The sequence below is a fragment of the Myotis daubentonii genome, chromosome 8, assembly GCF_963259705.1.
Source record: "Myotis daubentonii chromosome 8, mMyoDau2.1, whole genome shotgun sequence".
Lineage (NCBI taxonomy): Eukaryota > Metazoa > Chordata > Mammalia > Chiroptera > Vespertilionidae > Myotis > Myotis daubentonii.
In genome coordinates, this window is record NC_081847.1 from 64,589,587 (window position 1) to 64,615,784 (window position 26,198).

The following is a 26,198-nucleotide window of genomic DNA, read 5'->3' on the forward strand; positions in this document are numbered from 1 at the left end:
GCATTCAGTGACCAGAGCAGTCGTTGTTGAGGTGTGTGGTAGACTTGAACGTGACATCCGGGACACATCCTCATCAATCTGCTGCCCTCGTGGGCCACGGCCTGCTGAAGCATCATGGCTGTTCAAATGCATAGAAATCCCAGGCACTCTGGCCGAGCCGTAGTTTTTCTAGAGTCACAGAAGCTTAGCGCTTCCTCCCAGCCTTGGAAGAGGATGCAGTGTGGTTGTTGTGTTTTAGCCAAAACTCCTGTGTCACGCTACTGCATATACTATTTATGCAGTTTTATAGACTTGAAGCTGCCTTTGTTTCCATGAAGCCGAATTTCATCCCAGGAATTCAGGTTGTTCTTTGGCCTGTCAAAGCATCCAAAGTTCAGAGCCCTATTCAAAGCTGCCCTCCTCGACTTGTCTCTTAGTCAGCTCAGCACCACACACTGCGTGGCTTAAGCAGCAGACATCTACTTTCTCACGGTTCCAGAGCCCGGGAAGTCTAAGATGCAAGACCGCCACCTTCTCGTGTGTCCTCACATAGTAGAAAGAGAGAGCTCTGGTCTCTCACTATTATTAGGACATCACTCCTTAGGGTTGGGGAGGCCAATCTTGGTCTGAGAGCCAGTCATAAGGAGGCCCCACCCTCAGGGCCTCATTTCATTTTAACTACTTCCCAAAGACCCTGTCTCCAAATACTGTCACCTTGGGGATCAGCACTTCAACATGAGTTTTGAGGGGACACAGTCCAGTCCCTGGCACTTGCAAGCTCATTTACGTTTACACAGATGATTAGTACCCGCCCTGAAAGTGGGCTCAAGCTGGATGTCAGCTATTGGTGGTTAAGGGTGTCACTGGAATATATGACCATTTTATAAATACTCAAAATGTGGGGATATATTTATGGCCCAGTAAAAGATGTATAGAGGCATGGTGGTTAAGAACATGAATGGCATTGGAGTCAGGTAGACTTCGTTTGAAATGCCAGCACCCCCATTTACCAGCTATGTGAACGTAAGTAAACCTTTCTGAGCTTCAACTCTATTTCAATCATAACCTCAAAGCCTCATGCTTACTGAGAGGATTAAGTGAAATGAACGGAAATGATGTATATAAATTTACTTAACATAGCGATTAGCACATGGAAACCACTCAATAAATTGGTATGATCTCTGAATCCTATATTCAGCTAAACCAGTTCTCACTCTGATACCAATACTCCGAATTGTAAACTAAATCGTAACCTGAGGTCACACAATCTTAAAAAAGCTAATCCTGTTCCAAATGGGAAACAAACTCTTTAACTGCAATAGAGAGGAAAACTAGACCCTATCAGCTAAAGCAGTAACTCTATGTTTTGAGTCAGGTGAAAACTGTCCCCTATTGTTTTAAAATTCTCTTACTAAGAATGAAGAGGCAAAGCCCAGGGAATCTGGGGGACAGTGAACCTACTCTGCATTGTACTGTAATGGTAGATACATGTCTTTATACCTTTGCCCAGACCCACAGACCGTACAGCACCAGGAGTGAGCAGACTGTAAACTGTGAACTCTGGGTGATGACCATGTGCCAACGTAGGGTCGTCGATGGTAACAAATGCACCACTCTGGTCGGGGAAGTTGATCATAGGAGTGCATGGGAGTGGGGCCCGGAGTAGATGGGAACTCTCTGTACCTTCTGCTCAATTTTACTGTGACCCTAAAAATGTTCTAAAAAATTAATCCCTGGCTCTAAGGTTCCACTTAAAGCAAACAAAAGGAGGCACACTCGGCACTTTTTCCATAGTTGCATCAAAATTCTGCATCTGAGAAAAGCCCATTTGTTCAAAGTCCAAATGTGCCCTAATTGACTTATGTGACCTTCCTGTGGATTCTGGGTATCCTTCTGTGTGTGTGTGGGGGGGGGGGGGGGGGGGAGTGGCTATAGTTTTCATTGTACAAAGAAATTCAGTGTGGCCCTGGCCAGGTAACTCAGTTCTTGAAACATTGTCCTGATACACCAAGACTGTGGGTTCCATTGCCGATCAGGGCACATACAATAAGCAACCAATGAATGCATAAATAAGTGGAACAACAAATCTCTCTCTCTCCCTCCCTCCCTCTTTCTCTCTCTCCCTCCCTCCCTCTCTCCCTCCCTGCCTCCCTCCTTTCCTCTCTCTCTCTCTCTCTCTCTCTCTCTCTCTCTCTCTCTCTCTCTCCCTCTCCCTCTCCCTCCCTCTCCCCCCTCCCTTCCTCTCTCTCTCTAAAATTATAAATATTAAAGAAAAAGAAATTCAGTGTGCTGAAAAGAACCAGTAAAATGCCACGGGATAAAACAGCTATTTCATGTCTTTCTTTCCTTCCTGTACCAATAAGGGGCAGTTCCATAATTCCTTACCTCAGAAATTACTTTAACTATTACTTTATTTAAGAATTACTTTTTAATGTAACAACATACTGAACATCAACTATTGATAAGTGCTGCGTACAACTAAAAAGCATGCAGGGATACAGCTGGTCTGAAGACTTTGCCGCGCCTAATGGAGAGTGTTTATTCAATATTCAGATCCACTTCCCTCTTGTGGTCTAACGGTATTTTCTCAGAAGAAACCCCTCCCATTTGGGCTTGGATGCAGTGCTGATGTCGGAATGGGGTGAGGGGGAGCCAGTGTTGATGGGCTCACAGGGTGCAGAGCACTCACTCCCGTGTTCCCAGCCTGTGGGCGCCGTGGAACTCCGCGTGGACCGCTGTGCATGCTGCAGAACAGTGCACAGGAGCCCCGCGGAAGGAGGCCTCGGCGTCTCATAACAGTTCTGAGCTGGACAGCTCAAGTGAGCGCTTAAAATGGTTCCTAACTGGTATTTGTTCTTGCGCCAAACCTCAAAGTTGCTTTTTCAGAAACATTTATTTAATATATTCTGAAATCATTTGAGCTTAATTTCAGCATTCATCTTTATTGATTTTTTCGTGTTTTTATTGTTTTTCCTTACAGTGGTGAAACAGACAAAAAACAAAGATATTTGTTCCTTAGCGATGCAAGCAAATGAAAATATCCCTGTATTCCTGCCCGAGACAGCGATTGCATGATGCATAACACCAGCCAGCCTTGCAGGCTCGAGGCACGTGCATTTTGAAGGCAGGTCCTTTCCCTGGGAGCCCGGGGATGAAGGACGAGTCCTCCCCGGAGTAATCAGAGGCGTCACGTGAAGCTCTCGGAGCTGGAACACGTTGGCATGGGCGGGCCACGTGGCAGATAGAGTATCACCGAGAAATGTCAGAACCACCGATGGGGAGAGACCTCTGCGTCGAATTTCTTCTTTGCCATTTATTTGGTCTTTGTGTTCGTAATTTGGTGTTTGCCGGCAGAGAAGATAGTTAAGCCATATTTCTAAGATCCTGGCAATGACATTCAGGGGTGATGCTTGTGGGATCGCAGATTCCTGCTTCTTGTTGACCATCTCGTCATCTAACCCAGAGGAATGACACGTTTTCCCTGAGCGGTTGGACAGAAAGCACACCTCTCTGCCGGAAGCTGGGTGGTTTGAAGCCTCTCGTTGACCGGCTGATTGTTTCCCGCCCCCCCTCTTTTTCCTTAGATGGGTGCCACCCGTAACTGCCAGGCCAGGGGCACTTTCTCTGTCTCTCTGTGCCCCTCTCTTTCTGTACCTCTCCCCCTCTGCCTGGAGAACTTCTCTTTCCGTTCCAGCACCAACTCCATCTCATTCTTCACATTTCAGCTCGCTTGTCACCTTCTCTTCATAGAGGCCTTCCCTCATGCCCATTTTACTCTTTCCCTGGGTAACTGCCTCTCTGCTTCATGGAACTTAATGTATTTTGCAATCATGTCTTCATTCCTGTGTTTGCTTAGTGTCTGAATCCAGTAAGCTCCTGTATCCAAGGACCCCATCCTCCGTGTTTTCCGCTCGGTCACCAGGGTCCTGCATGGCTGGTGAGGGAAAGTTTTTCAGTAAATAAATGGATGTCAGAATAAGCTCAGAATGGTGATAAGAGAGGCGGGTCCCCCGCACCAAGTGTCCCTGCTGGGGGTGCCCACCCTGCCCTTTGGTGTCCCGCAGGTGGGTGGGTGCTCTAGATCAAGGGTGCAGGGTTAAGGTGGCAAACTCTTCTTTTTTTGGAGGTTACTTTGTTTTGTGGATTTTTTCTATTGAAGTATAATTGACGTACAACTTTCTATTATATTCAGGTGTTTAGCATAATGGTTCAATCTCTGTACATATTACAGAATGATCACCACAGCAAGTTTAGTTAACATTCGTCACCACACAGTTACCAAAATAAATTGTTTTTCTTGTGATAAGAATTTTTAAATTTACTCTCTGAGCAACTTCCCAATATACAGTTTAGCATTATTAACCGTGGTCACTACGCTGTACAGTACATGCTCAGGACTTGTTTCTTTTGTAACTGGAAGTTTTGACCCTCTTGTCATAAACCACTCCCCTGTGAACCCACCAGACACCCTCTCTGTGCCCTCTGCTTGCTGCTCCTCAGCCTCACCTGGTCCTCTGCCCCTGGAACCTGCCCCCTGCATCCCTAAATGGCCAGGTCCTGCCCATATTGTAAAGGCCACCACGAGTGTCATCTCCTCTTTGAAATCCTTCGTGATCCCTCTCTTGGCGGTCTCTTCTCACCTTATATGTACTTCCCGTATAACACCTTTTTATCTTTTGTTTTTTTAATTTTTCACAAATAATGGAAATTTAAATTGGGAATTAAGTTGCACTTATTTCCATTTTAGCATTTTAATCTTTACAAATAACCTAGCCATGGGCAAGGCGTATCCGAAAGCTTCAACGACAGCAAACCATAATGGGAAACCTGTCAGCTTTGAAATGTAAACTGATGGTTTGACGTCCAGAAAGCTTTGCCCATTATACTCTTTCTCTTGTTTTTCCTTCCCTGCAGCTTCCTTCTACTATCAGAACCTAAAATGCTAATAATTCTACTTCAGGAAATATATTTTACATCATTTCTATAAAACTAAATGTAAAGCTAATTTTTATTTAACATAATATATTATTTTGTGAAATCAAAACAACAATGAAATACCATCTCACACCTGTCAGAATGGCTATCATTAACAAATCAACCAACGACAAGTGCTGGCTAGGATGCGGAGAAAAAGGAACCCTCTTGCACTGCTGGTGGGAATGCAGACGGGTGCAGCCACTGTGGAGAACAGTATGGCGTTTCCTCAAAAAAATAAAAATGGAATTTCCATTTGGCCCAGTAATCCCACTTCTAGGAATATATCCCAAGAAACCAGAAACACCAATCAAAAAGGATATATACACCCCTATGTTCATAGCAGCACAATTTACAATAGCTAAGATTTGGAAACAGCCTAAGTGCCCATCAGCAAACTAGTGGATTAGAAAACTGTGGTACATCTACACAATGGAATACTACGCTGCTGTAAAAAAGAAGGATTCTTACCATTTGCAGCAGCGTGGATGGAACTGGAAGAGCATTATACTAAGCGAAATAAGCCAGTCAGAGAAAGATAAATATCACATGATCTCACTCATTTGTGGAATATAATGAACAACATAAACTGATGAACAAAAATAGAACCAGCATCATAGAAGAATCAAACAGACTGTCCAACCTATGAGGGAAGGCGGAGGGTGAGGGGGTAAGAGACCAACCAGAGGACTTGTATGCATGCATATGAGCATAACCAATGGACACAGACAATAGGGGGGTGAGGGCATGTACTGGGGGGTGCGTGGCTGGGGAGAGGTCAATGGGAGAAAAGGGAGACTCATGTAATACTTTAAACAATAAAGAATTTAAATTTTTTTAAAAAGATGTATAATGTGCCAGACTCTATGTTGGGTATTGAGTATATTGAAAACCTTATTAGCACAAATATATATATACTAGAGGCCTGGTGCATGGATTCGTGCACCGGTGGGGTCCCTTGGCCTGGCCTGTGGGGATTGGGCCGAACCGGCTCTCCGACATCTCCCAAGGGGTCCCAAATTGCGAGAGGGCAGTTCTCAGGTGACACACCTCAGAATTGGGCTCTCTCCTCTCTGGTTCCGGTGCGTCACCCAAGAACCGCAGCTGCCAGGTCACCAGAGCTCAGCAGCTCTGTGTTGAGTGTCTGCCCCCTGGTGATCAGTGCGCATCATAGCTTCCGGTCGGACAGTCACTTAGGCTTTTATATATATAGATAATTTCTATCTTATGATATCACAATTGATGTGATCCTATATAGTAAAAGGCTAATACGCAAATCGACCGAACAGTGGAACAACTGATCACTATGAAGTGCACTGACCACCAGGGGCAGACGCTCAATGCAGGAGCTGCCCCCTGGTGGTCAGTGTGCTCCCCCTCAGCCAGAAGCCAGGCTCATGGCTGGCGAGTGCAGCAGCGGTGGTGGGAGCCTTTCCTACCTCCGTGGCAGCACTAAGGATGTCCGACTGATGGACATCCCCCAAGGGCTCCAGGACTGCAAGAGGCTGGGCTGAAGGACTCCACCCCCCACCCCAAACCGCCCCCCCCCCCCATCCTCTCCCCCGAGTGTGTGAATTTCGTGCACCAGGCCTCTAGTATATACATATAATGTTTATATGCATATAAACTCTTCAAAGGACCTTATATGGGGATGTAGTATCAACAGACCCAGAAGAAACTGTTCACATCTCTCTCTCATTCTGAAGTTCCTTAATGATGCACCATCCAAATAACATTGCATTTCACAATTTGGCTTGAAAGAATACTAGGTTTCTATTGCACATAACAAGGCTATAACGTTTTTCTAGAGTGTGTGTATATATCTATCTATATGCAATATGCTTACAAAATTAGATAACACCTTTTTATCTTATATCGTAGATACTTATAAGGTTAGCTTAAATCTATTATCAGATTATATATTCTACTAGAGGCCCGATGTATGAAATTCATGCAAGAGTAGGCCCTCACAGCCCCAGCTGCCTTGGCCGACCAAGGCAGCGGCTTCATCTGGAAGGTCGTCCTGACGGTCGTTCCACCGTTCAGCCGTTGGGTCGATTTGCATATTACGCTTTTATTATTATAGATGAGGGTCATGTCCATTCTGATTCTTCTCTGTATCCTCCGCACCACCTGGCAGAATCTGGCCTAAAATAAATCGGAAATAATCATTGACAAAACAGAAAGGGGAACATGGGGATCCTGCTGTGCTCTGGTTGGGTTTATTCCTCAAACCAGCCACCAGGGGGTGCCGCCGCACAGGAAAGCTGGGCTGACTCTGCATTGCTGGCGAGGAGAAGGGAGGCTTCTTGTCATTGCCCAACTGTGCTCCAGGGACGGAGTGAGTACTGGAAACCTGGAGGTGGCTGCCACCCTGACTCCTGTACTGTTAGAGGGGAAACTTGCACTCACTAAGCTCCTAGTTGTGAATGATGATTTCTGGGCAATTCTCTCTATTCCCTTGTTTCAAAGGGAAGTTGAAGGGGCCTGTCCTTCTGATGAAAGGGACATGCGTGGGGAGGAGGCACTGTGGGGCCTGGGCAGCACACCGCAGCGTCCTGCAGTAGGGGTTAACGCCGCACCAGAGTCCTGTTTCCTCTCTGGTGTGTCCTTTGTTTTTTCTACTCTGGGACTGTGTTTTTCCATGTTAAAGAAAACCCAAGCCCAGGACCTGTGTGTCCATGTGACTCTCTACATTCCTGGACAGGTTATGCACCGTTCTTGAGTCTATTCTGCAAAACTGTTCCCATCATCTCTGTCCCCAAGAAGGCTCAATGCTTCTCAACTGCCACCCATTTCTAGTTTTGTCCTGCCTGGAATCAGTTCACATAACAGAATTATTTTGAAACCGAAACTCCCCGTGTCACGGCCCTGCGTCTGACAATGCCTCAACCTCTCGAGTCCTTGAGATGGAGAGTGGAATCCTTAACAGAAGCCACAGCCCATCTGTGTGAGTCCTTGACTCCTTGGGACAGTCCCGCCTGTCATCCGCACTCCGTAAACACGGGGGGAGCTCGGTGATAAAATCCACACAAATGACATCCAACTACCAGGCCGGTAAGAAGGTGAGGGACTGAAGGAACTGAAGGTGAAGAACTGCTTCTGATTCCTCGCTAACTGCTGTGTTAGGGAGTGTCTTTTACTGTGCCATGCTGCGGGGAGGTTTGCAGGAGTGTTGATTTTGTCATTTTCACGATTGTTTTGGGGGGACTTTAAAGCTTCCTGTCTCACCATGCATGGGTTAAGGTGCATGGTGACAGCTCTTAGTTCAGATGAATCCATCCTTCCCGAGGTTCAGTGGTTTCCTGGTGGAGTTGGGGAGTTGGGGAAGAACAATAACCCTTCCTTTACATGAAAGGACCATACCCCACAGACTGGATTAGGTTAAAACCATCATCACCAGAGCTCAAGGCTGAAAGCAGGGTGGTGTGGCCCAAATGCCTCAGGGGGCAGCAAGCTCTGTGTAAATTTAGCCAGGGCTTGGCAATTTGCATGCATAATAAAAGCATGATTAGCCGTAACCGGTTTGGCTCAGCGGATAGAGCGTCGGCCTGTGGACTGAAAGGTCCCAGGTTCGATTCCGGTCAAGGGCATGTACCTTGGTTGTGGGCACATCCCCAGTAGCGGGTGTGCAGGAGGCAGCTGATCAATGTTTCTCTCTCATCAGTGTTTCTAACTCTCTATCTCTCTCCCTTCCTCTCTGTAAAAAATCAATAAAATATATTTAAAAAAAAAAAAGCATGATTAACTAGATTGGAAGTAATCAAACATTTCTTTTTATTCTACTTTATTCTACGCTCCGCTTTTAAAGGAAAGGAGTGATGACAAAGAAAAGACCAAATTCCTGGCATCAGATGAACAAGGGATCCATAAAGATTCTGTCAGTCTCCTACACTGTGCATCTGAAGTTTGGTGGTGGTGGTTTTTTTTTAAGTTTTGGATGTATTTTTAATTTCTGTTCCAATACAACCAATCCGAGAACGTCGGGAGCCACATTCTTCATTTCGCCAGTACCTCATCAGTATCTGGTAGCAGTAATTGCCAGTTTGGGATGAGTGAGAGGATCGATGTGCAGAGGTCCTTGAGACATCAGAACTTGAACGTAGTTTGGGGCCTCTGACTGCAACCGGGCCCCCATTTAGAGCCCGCTGTCAGGAGCCTTCTCACACACCGACTGCCTGTGTGATGCTGCTAAGCAATTATTGTCAGTGATTTCAGGTACGATAATGGCACTGCAATTGTATTATTTTAAAAGAGCCTCTGTTTTTCAGATACTGTGTGGGTGGTGTGATGTCTGCACTGTGCTTTGGATAATGCAGGAGAAGGCAGAGGGTGGGGAATTGATGAAACAGGATGAGCCGCGAGTGGACTGCTGACGCTGGGTGAAGGGCCCGTGGGTCCGTTACATTGTTCTCCCTACTTTTGCATGTATTTGAATCTCTCCATAATGCAATCTCTTTTGTAAAAAGCCTCCTGCATGCGAACATTTCAGTCTCATATGAAAGAAAACAACACGGGAGAATGTAGAGTTTTGAGCATTTTTTGTTTGTTTGTTTGTTTGTAAGATCCTATAAAATCAAGGAAAGATAAAGTACTTTAAAAACACTTTATTTGGGCCCGGCTGGCGTGGCTCAGTGGTTGAGTGTCGACCTATAAACCAGGGGTGGCAGTTCGATTTCTGGTCAGGGGTGTGCAGGAGGGAGCCAATCAGTGATTCTTATCATTGATGTTTCTCTCTCTCTCTCTCTCTCTCTCTCTCTCTCTCTCTCTCTCTTTCCTCTCTGAAATCAATAAAAATAGATTCTTAAAAAAGAATAGGGGTATTCTCTTACATAACCAAGGTACAGGTAGCAGCTTCAGTGAGTTTAGCATTGATATAATAAATATATTAATTTACCATCTGTTTTCCAATTTTATCAATTGACTCAATTGCTTATTTTTTAGCATTTTGCCCCCTGCAGTCCAGGATCCAGTCTAGGGTTTGGTCTCTCTTTAGTTCCCCTAACCTAGAGCGTTTCCACAGTCTTTTGTTTGTTTTTGTAATATAGCCATTTTTGAAGAATAGTCCCCCCATTTTTGTTTTTTAAGTTTTAGGTTTTCCCCATGTTGTGTCTGATCGAGTTCAGGTGATGCCTCCCTTGCCAGAACACTACATGGATGGTGTGTGTCTTTTCAGGGTCTCCATCTGCAGCAGGCGATGTCCAGACCCTCCCCTGGCCATGCTGTTATTTTCACGACCCGAACTTTTGTCCAGTTCCTCCGCTGTGTGGTTATTATTTTTTACTTTGCAGCTGATACGCAGTCAGTGGGGAGACCATGGGGATGTCCTGTTCCTCATGAAAGTGTTCCCCTAAATGTAGCCTCCATCGCTGAATCCTGCGCTCGGTGCCACCCTTTTGCCCCACCTATTCGTTTACCTATTTGTGATTGGCATGGACATGGGCGATGCCTGTATTTTTCAGTGGTGTAGAATTAATTACCATACTAAAATATTCTGCCGTTCAAATCATCCCAGAGTTGGCCAAGTAAGAGCCCCTTCAGGCTGGCTCTTGTGTTCTTGTGACAGACCCCCAACATTCTTTAAGCACTTCCTTACCTTCTGGCAGAACAGGATTCTAGGTTGGTCTTGGAGCTGCCCTGTCCCTGCCCTGGAACGGGCCATTTCTCTGTGCACGTATTATGAGCATTTACAGACATGTTTGAGAGACCATGAGTTTATACCAGTCACTACAATCTCAGTCCACCCCACAGGCTCTTCCTTGCCTTCCGTATTTGCATGTCCCTTCTTCCTCTGTGGCTCTCCTGGCTCTAATACATTTAAGATGGAGTGGGATTTGCCTGCAATCAGAGACGCCCCATGGAATGTCAATCTTTAATTTGTCTGTAACTTAAACCCATCAAATGGTTCCTACTTAATGACAAGTCTAAACAAACCATGTAATGACAAAGGTGGACAGACACTAGGCTCTGTGTCCCTTGTGTTTTGTCGGCAGCCCCGCACGTTTTAGGAAGAGCCACTCCAACCTGATAAAGGTGTGTAGTTCCCACCTGTGATAAAATTTAGGTTCTGTTTAATTTCACGTACAATTTGACATTCTATTATAAGGCACACTGTTGCTTTAAACTCTGTAACTAAGCCAAATTCTAAAAGAAACCAGTTGCTAAGGCAACTGGGCAAAGAGTTAACAGAACACATATAATTCATCAGTCATTAAATGCAGATTAATCTGCCTAACTGAGTTAGAAAAGAGGTGAGCTTGTCTGATTTTTCCTTTTGAAACTAGTGGAAGAGAGAAGGGTGTGATTTTTTTTTTTTCCATCTATAAGAGCCTTGAAGTTCCTTCTGGAAAAGGCGTGGGCTTTGAGATCCAACACACTCCACCCCTTTTAGGCCCCTATGTGACCTTCAGATAAGCAGCCTTATCTTCGAAATGTGGATAATAATGTGCATCATGTAGCTGTAGTGATGCTCAGTGAGATGCTGGAAACAAAGCACCTTTTGGTGCCTTGAAATTAAACTGGGGGGTAGCTTACAGAGGTTAGCATACATTTCTCTAGGAAAGGAAAGGAAAAAAACATACTTTTCTTCACTTCTATAATTTCACACACACACCTCTGTGTGCTCCCACTGTGTGTTCTGTTGAACTCAAGAGAACTAGATTGCTTGTCTGACCCTTCCTCCTAGACTGTTAAGCTTCTTGAGAACAGGGACGGTGTCTACTTCATTACTGTCATCTCAAGGCTGGGTAGGGACGGGGGGGGGGGGTAATTCAAAGAATGCTCTGTGGTGAATGCATGAAAATGCACTGATCTTTTTAAACAAATATGAATAAATTTCTTTAAAATGTGGGAAACAAATCTGCCAAATCAAAAATAAGATGTGGAAACCTTCTCCAGGCAGATAATAAAACCCAAAAACCATAAAGAGAAATAGTGTTAAGCATGTTTACATTAAATTTTTAAAACTTTTTTTATCAAAAGAAATGCTATAAACAAGACCTAAAGAAATTAAGCAAATGGAAGAGGGGGAATATGTGTAACACATGACAAATAAGGGGCCGGATTCCTTATTTTATAAAGTGTTCGAAAATGCACTGGTTTGAAAACATCCTTCCGTCCCGTCATCTGTCCCTCAGGCTTTACATTGCCACCTGCTGGCAGGAAACTATCATTGCCGTGATCAACATAGGAATTTTTTCCTGTTTGTATTGTGCTAAAATATGCAAAACAAAATTTACCATTTGAACCATTTTTAAGTGTACAGTTCTGTGGCATTAAGTACATTCCCAGTATTGTGCAACCATTGCCTCCATCCATCCACAGAACTTGTTCCTCCCCCAAACTGAAACTCTGTACCCTTTAAACACTAACTCCTCATTCCCTCCTACCCCCAGCCCCTGGCAGCCAAGGTTCTACTCTCTGTCTCTCTGAATTTAACTTCTCTAGGTCCCTCATATAAGTGGAATCGTACAGTATTTGTCCTTCTGTGACTGACTTGTTTCACTTAGCACATTGTCTTAGAGTTCATCCATGTTGTAGCATGTGTCAGAATTTCCTTTTCAACGCTGAATAATATCCCATTGCATGTATAGACCACGCTTTGTTTATCAATTCATCTGTTGTGTGTTTTCTGTCGTTTTTCTAACATGTCTCGTTGCCTTTATGTTCCCAGCTAGCAGCTAGTACTTTACTCCGCTGAGGTTAGGTAGATATTGAACGAATCTTTGTTGCCTATACTATAGCTCATTGTTCACGTGCCCACCTAGTAGAAAAAATCAGAAGCTCTTCAAAAAGGGGTAATGTAGAGGAATAAAATGGATATGTATTTATTAAATTAATGTTGAATAAAAATAATAATTACTACATCTTTTGAGAGCTCGCTACTCACCAGGCACTGTGATAGATGAATTGATTCTGAATAATTCTCACCACATTACTATGAGGAGAGCGCCATTACCCTCATCCATTCACAGAGAAAGAAACTGAGAATAACATGGGGTTTGAGCCTATGCATCTCTTGCTCAGCAACCCACGCTGTTAATTACTAAGCTACACACTTCGTGTGAGAGCTTATAGCTTGAGAAAAACTTCCATACCCAGAATACGTATTTCCCGTGGCTCATCTGCTTCACCCTACCTCTGAGACAGCTATTGTCGGCCCGTCTCCCTCCTGTGCAATACCAATTCCCTTTCCATTGCTTTTAACCTTGCAGTTCTTCCTTCTTTCTACGTGATCCAACCCCCCTCATTCTTCGGGACACACCTCCGTTCACCTCCTTGTTGAAGCTTGTCCCAATTCCGTGAGCCCTCCCATCCCCCCAGCGGTTGTCAACCTGTAGATCACGACCCCTTTGGGGGTCAAACGACCCTTTCACAGGGGTTGCCTAAGACCATCGGAAAACACATATATAATTACATGTTGTTTTTGTGATTAATCACTATGCTTTAATTATGTTCAATTTGTAACAATGAAATCGGGGGTCACCACCACATGAAGAACTGTATTAAAGGGTCGCGGCATCAGGAAGGTTGGGAACCACTGCAGAGGGCCTGCCACATCTTTCGCCCTTGGCTCGTAGATAGTCGCACACACTGTCCCCTGAATGACTGCAGTGTGCTATTCTTACTTCCCCAGCTGCTCGAGAGCTTTAAAAATCGGTTTAGAGTTTTCTTGTCTGCTTTGTAGTATATCTCTTAGATGATGGCCAGTGGGTAGAAGTAAACATGTTCAATGATATGGATCTACAATGGGTAGATACAAAATGGATTTCTCTTAACTATCCTTACAGCATACTGCTACATGATTTGCCTAAAATATGAAAATAATTGTGAGGCAGGCGGGCATTGCTGAAGTCCAACACCGGATCCGTGTGTGAAGACTGAGTTCCTGTCATCACGTTTCTGGCAGCTCTGCCCTCCCACACGGGCACCTCCGTGATGCCAAGAGAACATCACTAAGCATTTAGAATGCATACCAGGTTGCTTGTCTTTCGCTTTGCTCCAACTTGGGGGACTTTGTCGAGTCTGATTCGCTTTATGAGAAAATGTTAGTGAATGTAGTTATTTGGGGACTATAAAACTCAAGATATTTAGAACTAAGCGCTGAAACTATTTTTTATCATAAAATTTCCCCTAAGATTTAAACTGCATTTATGTTTGGGGGGGGGGGGGGTTGTTCACAGTTTTTACATTTCATTTCATCAGATGTTTTTAATTAGTAAAAAAAATAAATAGCTTTAAAATTGGTTAGACTCTTTTTGAAACTTCACGTCAGCATTTGTGGCATAAGAATTAAACATGTGTTTGAATCTCTGCTGTAGTCCATTATTTTGTTAGGCTATTTGAGGTTAAAGAACCGAATTAAACAAATAAAGATGCTCACCTTCACAGGTTTAAATGCTAATTTTCACTCCTCTGGTCCTTGGGCCCATTATTTCATTTCTGCCTCATAATCTGATCCAGTTTGGTGGCTTTCACAGATTTTTTTGAGCTTCATTCTGTTTGTGGATTCCCTGTTCTGTTTCATGGGGGGTTTGTTGTCTTATCATTCAGTCATCTCCCACCTATTGTTTTCATGCTGTAAGAAACTCCTGCCTGTGACACTGAGTTGTGTGTGCCAGAGAGGATATTTCTGTCCTGGGTTTTGGGACATGGGGTGGAATCAGAGGCAGCATACCTTCCCTTATGATTGGCTGCTATTTTAGTTTTTAAAGCTGTCATTTTTGTCAAGAACAAGACTGAATTACTACCCTTTATGGATGATACTTCCAAGAGCTATTTAATATTACTTTGGCTGCCTGAGTAAGGAGGGGGGAAAGGAGACAAATATTTCAATAAGTGGTAAGACATTTGATTGCAGAGTATTATGCACAAAAGGGGAAATGTTTCCCCACTTTTCTATAAAAATGGAAAAAATTAACCACAGGACTTTTAAAGTGTATTGTGATTAGGTCATGGAGGTGGCTCCACTGTTAAGAATGGAAATTGATCTACACAGGGTGGTTCCACCAAGACACTGAGAAAGAAAAGAGATAGGACAACAGCAGTTGTCTAAAATGGCACAAACTGGAATGAGGGCCATGTGCGGAGCAGTCACCCAGCTGGTGCCGCCAAGTTCGCTGCAAAACTGGCTGCAGCTTTGGATTCTTGGAGCATTGCCATTGCACAGAATTCGTGACTCTTCATCTTCCCTAAACTATTTTGTTCCTCTTCTTTTAAAAATTTTTATGTACTATTCCAAAAGTCTTAGTGCCGTTTTAATCTTTATCAATCTCTTAAGTATAAAATGCTATTGAAAGACTAGTTATTAAACTTTTTTAAGTATTGATTTTTAAAAATTAAATTCAACTCTCCACTATCTTGTACTACCTAGCACTCTAGTCTTTTTCCAAAGTGGCTCAGCATCTCCTAGATCTAGGCCTGTCATGAATCAAACAGTCCCTCTGAATATTTACTCCAGTTGTTAAACTTCTATGGTGAGAAACAAATTTTGTTTTTATTGCCATCAGAGACTAGAGTTCAGACCAGAGAGACGGTGCAATATATATATATATATATATATATATATATATATATATTGCTATCCAGTCAGAGGGACTGAAACAAAACCAAATTTAAAAATCATTACAGTATTCAAAATTCACAAAACTAAGGAATATAAAAGAAATGTAAGTAATTAAACTTTCAAATGCAGTGAGATTTCAGGGACACCCTGCCTGTCTTAAACATCAACAAGAGTGAGGAAAACATCACTTTATCTTTTGCCCTTTTTTGCCCCAAACTTTGTACCTTCCCAGTTCTCCCTCCCTCACCTACTTTGCAGCCCCAGCATTTCCTTGAACCAGCACCTCTGCCCCTCTGCTGGCATCTGGCTGCTGGGCAGCCCTTCATCTCTGCATGTGGGTGCTGCTCCACCGTGGTGGTGGTGGTGGTGGTGGTGGTGGTGGTGGTGGTGCTGCTGCTGCTGCTGCTGCTGCTGGTGCTGCTGCTGCTGCGGCAGCGGCCGTTGCCTGGCAACAGATGCTTGCATTGCCAGCAGCTCCTGGCTGCGCTTAGTGCTCTACCTACAGCTCTGCTCCCCCTGCTCTAGGTGAACCAGCTGGAATTTTGAATGCTGATCCCATGGTTGGGAACACAAATGAGGGTCAGTTTCCCAGATAAAGATAGGACTAGGAAAAGGTCGACTTTGCATTTCTTTTAAGAAATTCTGTATCACTGTATAAAGACATTGCTTTTATATTTTAGAGTGTTTATCAGCCTATATTTTAGGACATACTCTAGGTCGTATAGTGCAAATCTGTTCTATTAGGTCTGTTTATGTAAGCATATAAAATTCAACATATACAAAGTTATATTTAACCCTAATTCCTAATTTTTAACAGGTGGAAAAAATTTGCTATATTTTTAGGGAAACTAAATATCAGGCTGCCTTAAAGGTGTGGCTTCTGGGTTCTAACTTAATTCTCCCTTTAAGAGTTTTCATGAGATTTGTTTTGTCCCCTTTTCTTCCCACTAACAATTCATATAAATCTTGGCATTTAAAAAACTGACAAATCCTTATAAACATTCCACTACACTATGCTATTTTTATATACCTTTTCTCACCTTCTGCCGAAATCCAGGTTAGATTAGGGACCTAAGACCATGGCAGTGGCAGATGGGGTGGAAAGGATAGAACAGATATTCAGGACACAGATCAACAAGATCCTACTTGGGCTGACAAGAAGGAAAATGAGTCAGGAATGACTTCCAGGTTCTGGTTGGACAGTCAGGGTGTGAGCTGGGCTGGAGAGCTGATATGGACATAGAGCTGTGTGAACCCAGTATGCAGGATGCAGTCAGCCCCACCAGGGGGCAGAGGCTGTTGTGGGTCCAAGGTGCCTCCACCCGGGGGAGGAGTGGAGATTCACCAGCCCGAGGGCAGGCGGGAAATCAAAAAGACCATCTGGTGGGAGCGGGAGGACAGGAGCTTCTCAAGGACAGACAGAGCCAGCCCCACAGAGAGGTCAAAGGAAGCCAAGACCAAAGTTCATGACGACACAGAGAAGATTAGCACGGCCCCAGCGCAGGGATGACTCGCAAATTCATGAAGAGTTCCACACTTTAAAACACAAACTCAAAAACCAAAGTTCACGGGTGATGTTTAGCCCCTGGGACACCACGAGTGACCATGGTGAGAGTATTTCCAGTGCAGGGGGGTGGGCCGCCAGAGGCTGAGGTATGAACACATTCCCTTTTAACTCTTGGCAGTGGTGGGCAGGAGGAAAGTTGGTGGAACTAACCAGCGACTTGCAATGAAGGAGGTGCTGTTGGTTTTACATGGGACAGAGTTGAAGGTATTTGTACGCTTGAAGGGAACAAGCCAATAGGAAAGAGTGTGAAGAAAGAGGGGAGCTCAGAGGAGAGGGGACACATGGACAGGCGAAGACTGTCCCCACCCCAACCCCCACCCCCCTCTAGCGAAGGCAGTGAAAAAATCCTGTGCAACAGCAACGCACAGGGCAGTGGTCTCCACAGCACCCAGTCACCTCTTTTTCCTCCTCCCCCCAGTGCGGCCAGGCTAGTGCAGAGTAGCTGGCGCCCCTGGAGCTGCTGTAGCAGGAATGGAGGGGCCTATCTCACCGTCACAGTCCACGAGGACACAGCCTGCCTCCTGCCCTCCTTTGGTCCTTGGCTACAATGCCAAGTTGGAGGCCAGAGTGCCCTCTAGAAAGGAGTACAGCTATGAGAGGACTGCCGAGGAGCGCGGGGGCTGGGGCTGAAGATGAGAGGCTCAGGGGCGGCGTGGGTGTGCAGGAATCGTCTAGAAAGTGCGGGGAACAAAGGCGGTGCCCGGTGAGCCCTCGCAGATCCTCCTCCCTGATAGAATATGCATGATCCCGCGGCCTCCCTGCCTATGAGCAGGCGGCATCTGAAGTGTCTGAGGGGAGCGCGCGCTCGTCCACCCACTCTCCTGGGCTTGGGGTGCGAGACAGCCACCTGGCAGCGGTCGGGACCCCACGAGGGTGAGCCTCCCACGGCCGGGCGCTGAGAGGTCAGCTCCCGCCCCGGCAGCACCGTGAGCGCTAGCGTCCCTCCCACACCCAGGCCAGCCTACCTGCCGCCCTCCCCTCCCCTCCCCTCCCCTCCCGCGGGCCAGCCTCCCTTCCCTGCACGGAGGAGCTCAGACCCGGGAGGCTGCGCGGGTCCCTGTGCCCCCAGGGGCGGCGTGGCGGGTCGGTGCCCACAGTCGCCCTGCGGGATCTCGCAGCGCACTCCGTCCCTCCCGCTGCGCGGCCACCAGCCTGCGGGCGCGCTGGGCTGAGCACTCGGCCCTCGGGGGTCCCGTCCGGGCGCTTGGCGGGGGCTGAGCTCAGCGGAGCTGGGCGGGGAACCTGGGCGAGTGGAACCCGGCTGCTCCCGCGGAGCCTGGCGGTCCGTGCCCCTTTCTCCGTGCCCCTTTCTCCTGCCCCTTTCTCCGTTCCCTGTGTGCCGTTTACCCAGCAGATCGTCCTAGATAGTTATCTTTAACCCGTTCACTGCCACGCGTCCAAAACGAAACCATCCCCACAGGCGTCGGACTCCGTGTGTCTTCCCTGCATCCTTTCTAGTTAGGAGTTGGCGGTGGGCAGCGGGGAGGGAGCAGACCGCCGGTTCGGATCCGGACACACCGAGAGACCGGGCCATCTCTTTCAGCAGCTGGGAAGAGAGGCCACCGCAGGATCCACGCACATCCACTGTTCCCTAATTGCTTTGGGGGCAAATTCCTAACCGTGCCTGGCGTCCAGTCGAGCGGGCAGGCATGGGCTGTTTGGGCAACAGCAAGACAACAGAAGACCAGGGCGTCGATGAAAAGGAAAGGCGCGAGGCCAACAAAAAGATCGAGAAGCAGTTGCAGAAGGAGCGCCTGGCTTACAAAGCGACCCACCGCCTGCTTCTACTGGGTAAGGCGGGAGGGGTGGCGGCTGCCCGGCCCGGAGCGCACAGCCCGCGACCCCGGCCGGCTCGGCCAGCCCAGCGCTGGCCTGGACTTGAAAATGCCTGCCGTTGGAGAGGATAATTGCTCAGTGTGGGTTGGTGTGAACGATGGCAAGGGCATCCAGCTACAGATCTCAGCATTCTTTCTGTTTGTTTTGCAGGGGCTGGTGAGTCTGGGAAAAGCACTATTGTCAAACAAATGAGGATCCTGCACGTCAATGGATTTAATCCCGAGTAAGAAACGATCAATTTCGGTTTTGCTTCGAATACACTTTTAGGGAGAAAAATATACACTGAGTGGCCAGATTATTATGACCATCCCATCAGTACAATGAAGTGAATTAGTTATGCAAATAACAATAATAATAATAATAATAATAATAATAATAATAATAAAACCTTGCAAGTATTTGCTTAGGAAGTTTTCAATATTCAGTATTTTGGGGAAGTGTCAATGAAGTACTGATGGGGTGGTCATAATAATCTGGCCGGTCATAATAATCTGGACACTCAGTGTAAGAGTGTATTGTTGAATTTGGTATATTTAGGTAAATCCTTTCTCTAGGTAAAAAAATAACTTGCTTAACAAAATATGACTTATTAGGCATTCTTGAGGTATTTATCTGCATTCTTGGTACTGCTCTGAACACACTTAACCAACATGTCAATATATACTTTTCTCTATATCATTTGTCTGCATCTATTTTAATTCATACCTATCAACACATGGATAGATTCAAATCAAATATATTTGCAGGTGTAGCTGTATAGTTTTTATATGCAGTGTTCATGACAGGTTGCCATGTTTGTGCAACATGTGTGGTTGTGTAAAGCTATAGATTGTATTGTGTGCATTCAAGTTTGTTTAGAGTACAAACTAAAAAAGGGGCATGTTTTCCTTTCCCAGATAAAAACTTTGCCGATAAAAACTGTTGTTCTGGGGTTGGTGTTGAGCTCTAGGAAAACCAGTCTAGCCAGGGGCTGCAGCTGGAAATTTAAAGTTCCACCCAATTCATTCAAATCAGTGCTGACGACAAATTAAGTTAATAACAATTCTCTTTTAATACAGGGAAAAGAAGCAGAAAATCCTGGACATCCGGAAAAATGTTAAAGATGCTATCGTGGTAAGGACTTTTACTTAATGGTTGTTTGCTAGAAAAGTTAAGTACTCTGCTCTCTACAACTAAGTAGACAGAAATTATACATTAGCTTATCATACATGGAGCCTGTGTTATATTCATCCATAAATATGTTTTTCTTTATTCTGTTTTAGACAATTATTTCAGCGATGAGTACTATAATACCTCCAGTTCCACTGGCCAACCCAGAAAATCAATTTCGATCAGACTACATCAAGAGTATAGCCCCTATCACTGACTTTGAATATTCCCAGGTATGTAAATCTTTACTGAAATAATTTAAGTGGTGCAAGATGGAACCTTCTTTTCTTTTTTTACCTCACCTGAAGATATGTTTACTGATTTTTAGAGAGAAACAGAGACAGGGAGAGAGAGAGAGAGAGAGAGAGAGAGAGAGAGAGAGAGAGAACATCAGTGTGAGAGAGAAACATCAACTGGTTACCTCCCTTACAAGCCCGGACGGGGGACCAAGCCTTCAACCTAGGTATGTGCCGTGACCGGGAATCGAGCCCACAGCCTTTTGGCGTACAGGATGAGGCTCCAACCAATGGAGCCGCACCGGCCAGGGCAGAACCATTTTTAATGAGGTGGCTTACTGAGAAGCAATATTAACATTAATTCATGGTTAACTTCAAAAATCTAGCTCTGCTTAAAAGAAATGTTTTCCTCTGTATCAAAATATTAACATTGGTTAAAAATATTAAAAACAATACAATTATAAAAAATGCTTTTATGAATGTACTGGTGAGATTGATAACCAGGAAGACAGCATACCTTTAAGAAAAACCTATAGAACTTTTTCTTATCCGTATTTCTAAATTAACAGTTTCCAAGAGAATAAGTAAGTAGAAATTCCACAAGTAGAGAGAAGTACTCTCTGATATGTGATTGCCTCTGAGGGAAAATTAGAACAGAATTCAGTTTACTTTTAAGGGATGTGTCCTTCAGATCAAATGAGAAGAGAATGCATACTGTAAATAATGTGGATTACTTCTGAACGTTTACTACATGATAGGAAAATGTAGTTCATTTTACATCTGCAGATTTAGGACTGCTTTCCTAATCGCTTGGATGGTAGTATTGCTTTAAAAGGATGATATGAATATTAGTTTTCTCTTGTTTTGGAATAAACATTTCTTTATATTATTGTTTGGCAAGTAGATCAAGCATGTTTCATAGAAAAATATATTTGTTAAATTTCTCAGAAAATCATTTTTGTTACAGTTGTGCTAAAAAAAAAAAAAAGCATATGTTTGTGCTGTGTATGTGTACCCATCAATAGCAGTATTTCAAAGTTTTTACTGCCTGGCATGGTGGTCTTGAGACAATTTTCATTCTCAGAATCCTCTCTTCCAAGGAAAGCTGGTACAAAAATCAGCATGTACAATAGATAGGTCCTGCCCAGCTCTTACTGAAGTTCAGGCAACGTGCACCTGCTCAGCCCTACCCTTCTCTTCAGCACAACATGGTTGTCCTGTGGGCTCTGGATTGGGATGGCGAATAAGAATTACTTTTTTTTTTTTTAGCTTTTATTTGCAATCTATAATGGGATTATTGTTTCTGATAAGCATTCCAATGTAGCCAGTGAGATCTCTAGAATTTTTAAAAAGAATTCAGGGGTAGCAAAATGGCTAGAAAAAGAGATAAGGTATCTGGCACAGCAGAGCCCACTGTTTTTCACTGAACTGTGTCTTTAATTGAATGGATGGCTTGGAGGGGGAATAAAGGGATGATGTGGGGGGCAGGGGGATAGGTAGTTTCAAAGCAGTGCTTCAGCCAGCTAGAGCTGTGGGATGTCCTCCAGCACCCTGTGACATTTATGTAATGCGGCAGTCACGTCACCCCAAACCACAAGGTCCTAGCTGAAATCAGGAGTGGCATGCCCATTCAGCTTCAGATTTACACATTTATAAACACATATTTATGTTCTCAATTTTGCCTTGTCGTGTTCACCTAAAAGTAATCATAAAACATCTCATATATGGTTCTGATATAGGAAAAAGTTATTCTTGGCATATAATGAGAAATTAGAACTAAGGTGTATTAATCAGTCACACATTTTCTTTCTTGTTCATGACAAACTCACACATGATAAACATATTCCATATTTAATCTGAAGTTCAGAAACAGTAACTCTCAAGTGGATTTCTATGGAATCCAAAGCACCTAATTTGTGAACATGTTGATTAAGTTAAATCATATTATTAATTTTAAAAAATAAACTTGAGAAACCATTTCCTTTGCACAGATGTATTTTCATATAGATATGTTAAGGCTACTTAAAAATGGTTATCAGAATCAAAATTAATAAAAGAGAATTGGGAACCTGAAGATGCAAATCTATAATAATAAAAGTGTAGTATGCTAATTAGACCAGACAGCTGAACGACCTTCCTGAAGAAGATAGGGCTGCGAGGGCCAAGCCCCTTGCACGAATTTCATGCATCAGGCCTCTAGTGTAATTATAATGGTCTTTCAGAGGTAATATTTTTTTGGTAGTTTTTAAGCCTAACATTCTGTTGTCATCTGTGTCTCTGTCCTTTTCAAATGAGATTATGTTGATAAAAGAGTCTATCTACACTGATAAAAGACAAAGATGCTAATTGACCATACCTTTGCTATGCCCTAAGCCACACCCACCAGCCAATCAGAGCAACTATATGCAAATTAACCCAACCAAGATGGCGGCCAGCAGTCACGGAGCTGTAACAAGCAGGAGGCTTGGTTGCCCAGGCGATGGAGGAAGCCAAGCTTCCCGCCTGCCATGGCCAGCTCTGAGCTCCACTCAAGGCAACAAAGTTTCAATTATAGAAGATAAATAAACCCCAGATACCTGCTTTCAGCCGGCCGTGGCCACAGAGCTGGAGCGAGCAGGAGGCTTGGGTTGCTCCTGGCAATGAAGGAAGCCAAACTTCCCGCCCACCCTGGCCAGCTCTGAGCTCCACTCAGATACAAAGTTTCAATTATAGAAGGTAAATAAATCCCAGAATAAAAAGAAAGAAAAGAGAGGCTGGTAGCTTCCATTGCCAGGGGGCTTGGCCAGCCTGAAAACATCCCTCAGCCCTCACCCAGACTGACCAGGCACTCCAGTGGGGACCCCCACCCTAAAGGGGGTGTGGCCAGCCTGAAAACAGCCGTCAGCCCCTCACCCAGGCTGGCCAAACCTCCATGGGGTGAGGGTCCCCACTGGGGTGGGGGGGCTTGACCAGCCTACAAACAGCCATCAGCCCCTCACCCAGGCTGGCCAGGCACCCCAGTGGGGAACCCCACCCTGAAGGGGGTGTGACCAACCTGCAAACACCCATCAGCCCTTTACCCAGGCTGGCCAGGCACCCCAGCAGGCCCCCCACCCTGATCCGGGACACCCTTCAGGGCAAACCAGCTGCCCCCCCCCCCCCCGTGCACCAAGCCTCTATCCTATATAATAAAAGGTAATATGCAAATTGACCCTAACAGCAGAACGACTGGGAATGACTGGTCACTATGACACATACTGACCATCAGGGGGCAGATGCTCAATGCAGGAGCTGTCCCCTGGTGGTCAGTGCACTCCCACAGGGGGAGCTCTGCTCAGCCACAAGCCAGGCTGATGGCTGCCAGCACAGCAGTGGTGGCGGGAGCCTCTCCCACCTCCTCAGCAGCACTAAGGATGTCCGACTGCAGCTTAGGTCTGCTCCCTGCTGGTAAGTGGACATCCCCTGAGGGCTCCTGGGCTGCCAGAGGGATGTCTGACTGTCAGCTTGGGCCTGATCCCCCAGGGAGCGGGCCTAAGCCAGCAAGTGGACATCCTCCGAGGAGTCCCAGACTGCAAGAGGGCATAGGCCGGGCTAAGGGACCCTCCCCCCGAGTGCACAAATTTTTGTGCACCAGGCCTCTAGTACTTATATAAATGAGGAAATTACTATCTAAATATATAACTTTGCTTCTGAAGTGATATTTTTGTTGGATATGCACACATTTTCAGTAACATTACCTGGTGCTCTGAAATATTCATTTCACTTATATTATTAAATAGCTTTTGGATTGACATTTTGATGATCCTAAGACAAATATCTGACATATATTCATATTACTTGGTACATTTGGAGAAAATTAACTTTTACTTAAAAAATGTATATTGTAAAAATCATAACAGCAGAGCTAAACCAAGAAATTTTTATGGTAAACATAGCACTAATTTACTAAATCTAGTACTTTTTGAGATCAAATCCTTGAAAGTCTTTCGGTGTCAGATTTCTCTTTTGTTCTTTTGCTCTCCCATTTGCTCTCCATTTGAATTTCAATTTAATTCTATGAAACTTTAGTTGTACCAGAAGGAAGGCCAGCATAGAGAGTGCCTATCCAGCTAAGGGTTGCTGGGGAAGGTTCAAGAGGGCGCCAGGGGCCTGACTTCACAGACCTCTTAGGCCAGGTCTGTGCTGGTCTGAGAAGCCTTTAGATGAAATCCAGATGATTAAATATGGAATCTGTTTATCACTGTAGATAGCAATCCAGATGAAAGTTAATGGAGCAGCTTGGATGGGGTGGTATCATGAATGAATCAGTTGCCACTTTATAGTTTCTTCTCATGTATCCATCCAGAACATCTTGGCTCTGGACTGGGCTCTACCCAGAACACCCTTCACTAGTCTTTCCATCCAGCTCACCTACCCATGAAAATAGTCTCAGGTGATGATCATGGCAGAAATCCAATCTAGAATCAAGTAGTACATTTAATTTCTATTTCCCCTTTACTCTAGAACAATACCTCAGCCTTTCTTTATTTTTATTTTTTCATGATATTGACCAAACATTTATTTTGTGGGATGTGCTTACTGTGGTTCATCTGATGCATCGTGACTAGATTTGGTTAGTACTTTGGCATCAAAAACACAGAAATGGCCTGTGTCCTTCCTAGGGAATTGGGGGCATTAACTCTGATCACTTAGTGAGGTGCTGTCTGCCATGTTTCTCTTCTCTTTTCCCCTTTGTAATTCATAAGTGCATTTTAGGAATGTCCATTGAGACTGTATTTTTTTTGAGACTGACTGTATTTTTTATCAAAATATTTACACTTTAGTTTTAGCACACTAATAAATTTTATCCATAATAAATATTTAAGGTGGGAAGCTTTTGTCAATTCTTGTGACGATTTCTAAATACTGTAGTGAAAACTGAATAGAGGGTGGACCATGATGCTGCTTTTCCCATACTAAAGAGAGCATCATTGGAGGATTAGCCAGAGCAGCAACCTCTCGTCTACACCAGCACACCAAGAAGTCTGGGCAAACCCTCTTCCCTAAAGTGTTTTTTTCTTATGGAAAATATTTTTGAATGGTCACAACGTAAGGCAACATATTTTTTCTTAATTTCTTGGATAAGAAAAAATTATTGAAACTTCAAATCCTTTGAAGGTGTGTTGTCAAGGTTTTTGTTGTCATGGTTCACCTCAAATTTGGATGTATCAAAAGTTTATTACTTGGTTTACCAAAGTAGAAGTTCACATATAAGAACACGTGGCTGTTTTCAGAAGAATATGACATCAAAAATACCTTCGTATGAGAGCATTGTGTCCTTATCATTGCCATTTTTACATGACTCTGAGAGAAAGCATTTTGAATTTTACAGTGCTCTCTTGGGAAATCATGGAAGGAGCATTAGGCTACTCATGTCAAATTAAGATTTAAATGAGTTGACGCATGTGGTTTGTGAGAAAGGTACACTGAGGTTTTAAGAGGCAGAATAATGACTTTTACATGAGAATGTCATCCGTGAATGCGTGAGCTTTTTCTTCACCTCTGAAAATAACCTCCATACTATTTTTATTCTGTCCTTTATTGTGGCATATAGATTGAATTAAATCAACTTTGTGCATAACATTCTCACAACACAAAGCAATTTTATTTTTTTAAGGTTGTCTGTGAATTTGTTTGAATAGGAAGTATTTGTTTATGGCACAAAATCCAAAAGACACAGAAGAGTGAGATGTCTCTTTCTTACTCCTCCTGACCCCAGGCACCAGATCTTGTCCCCCGAGACAATCAATGTGGCATACGAGCAATCTTTTAATCATATTTTTAGCTCATGATGAATCATCAATTATAAAATGCCATTACAGTTAATCTTATTAGTATGGAGAAAATATCTAGCCTGAATTGCTAAGTAAACATT

At 44.3% G+C, this 26,198-nt stretch overlaps 1 protein-coding gene and 1 non-coding gene across 3 annotated transcripts in view; both read left to right on the top strand.

Annotated features, from left to right (window-relative positions):
- The window catches only part of GNAL (G protein subunit alpha L), a 100,078-nt gene that overhangs the window by 5,223 nt on the left and 68,657 nt on the right, over nt 1-26,198 (top strand). The window contains exons 1-4 of one of the 2 annotated variants that reach the window (XM_059706652.1): nt 18,493-18,875; nt 19,071-19,143; nt 19,979-20,033; nt 20,183-20,302. In XM_059706652.1, coding sequence (XP_059562635.1) covers nt 18,734-18,875; nt 19,071-19,143; nt 19,979-20,033; nt 20,183-20,302 — 390 coding nt within the window. In that variant the 5' untranslated portion in view covers nt 18,493-18,733. Of the gene's footprint in view, nt 1-18,492; nt 18,876-19,070; nt 19,144-19,978; nt 20,034-20,182; nt 20,303-26,198 lie in introns of those variants that run through there. The other variant, XM_059706651.1, reaches the window with a different exon arrangement.
- On the top strand, nt 16,957-17,058 carry LOC132240336 (U6 spliceosomal RNA). Its single transcript, XR_009454261.1, has one exon. It is a non-coding gene; the product is annotated as a U6 spliceosomal RNA (small nuclear RNA).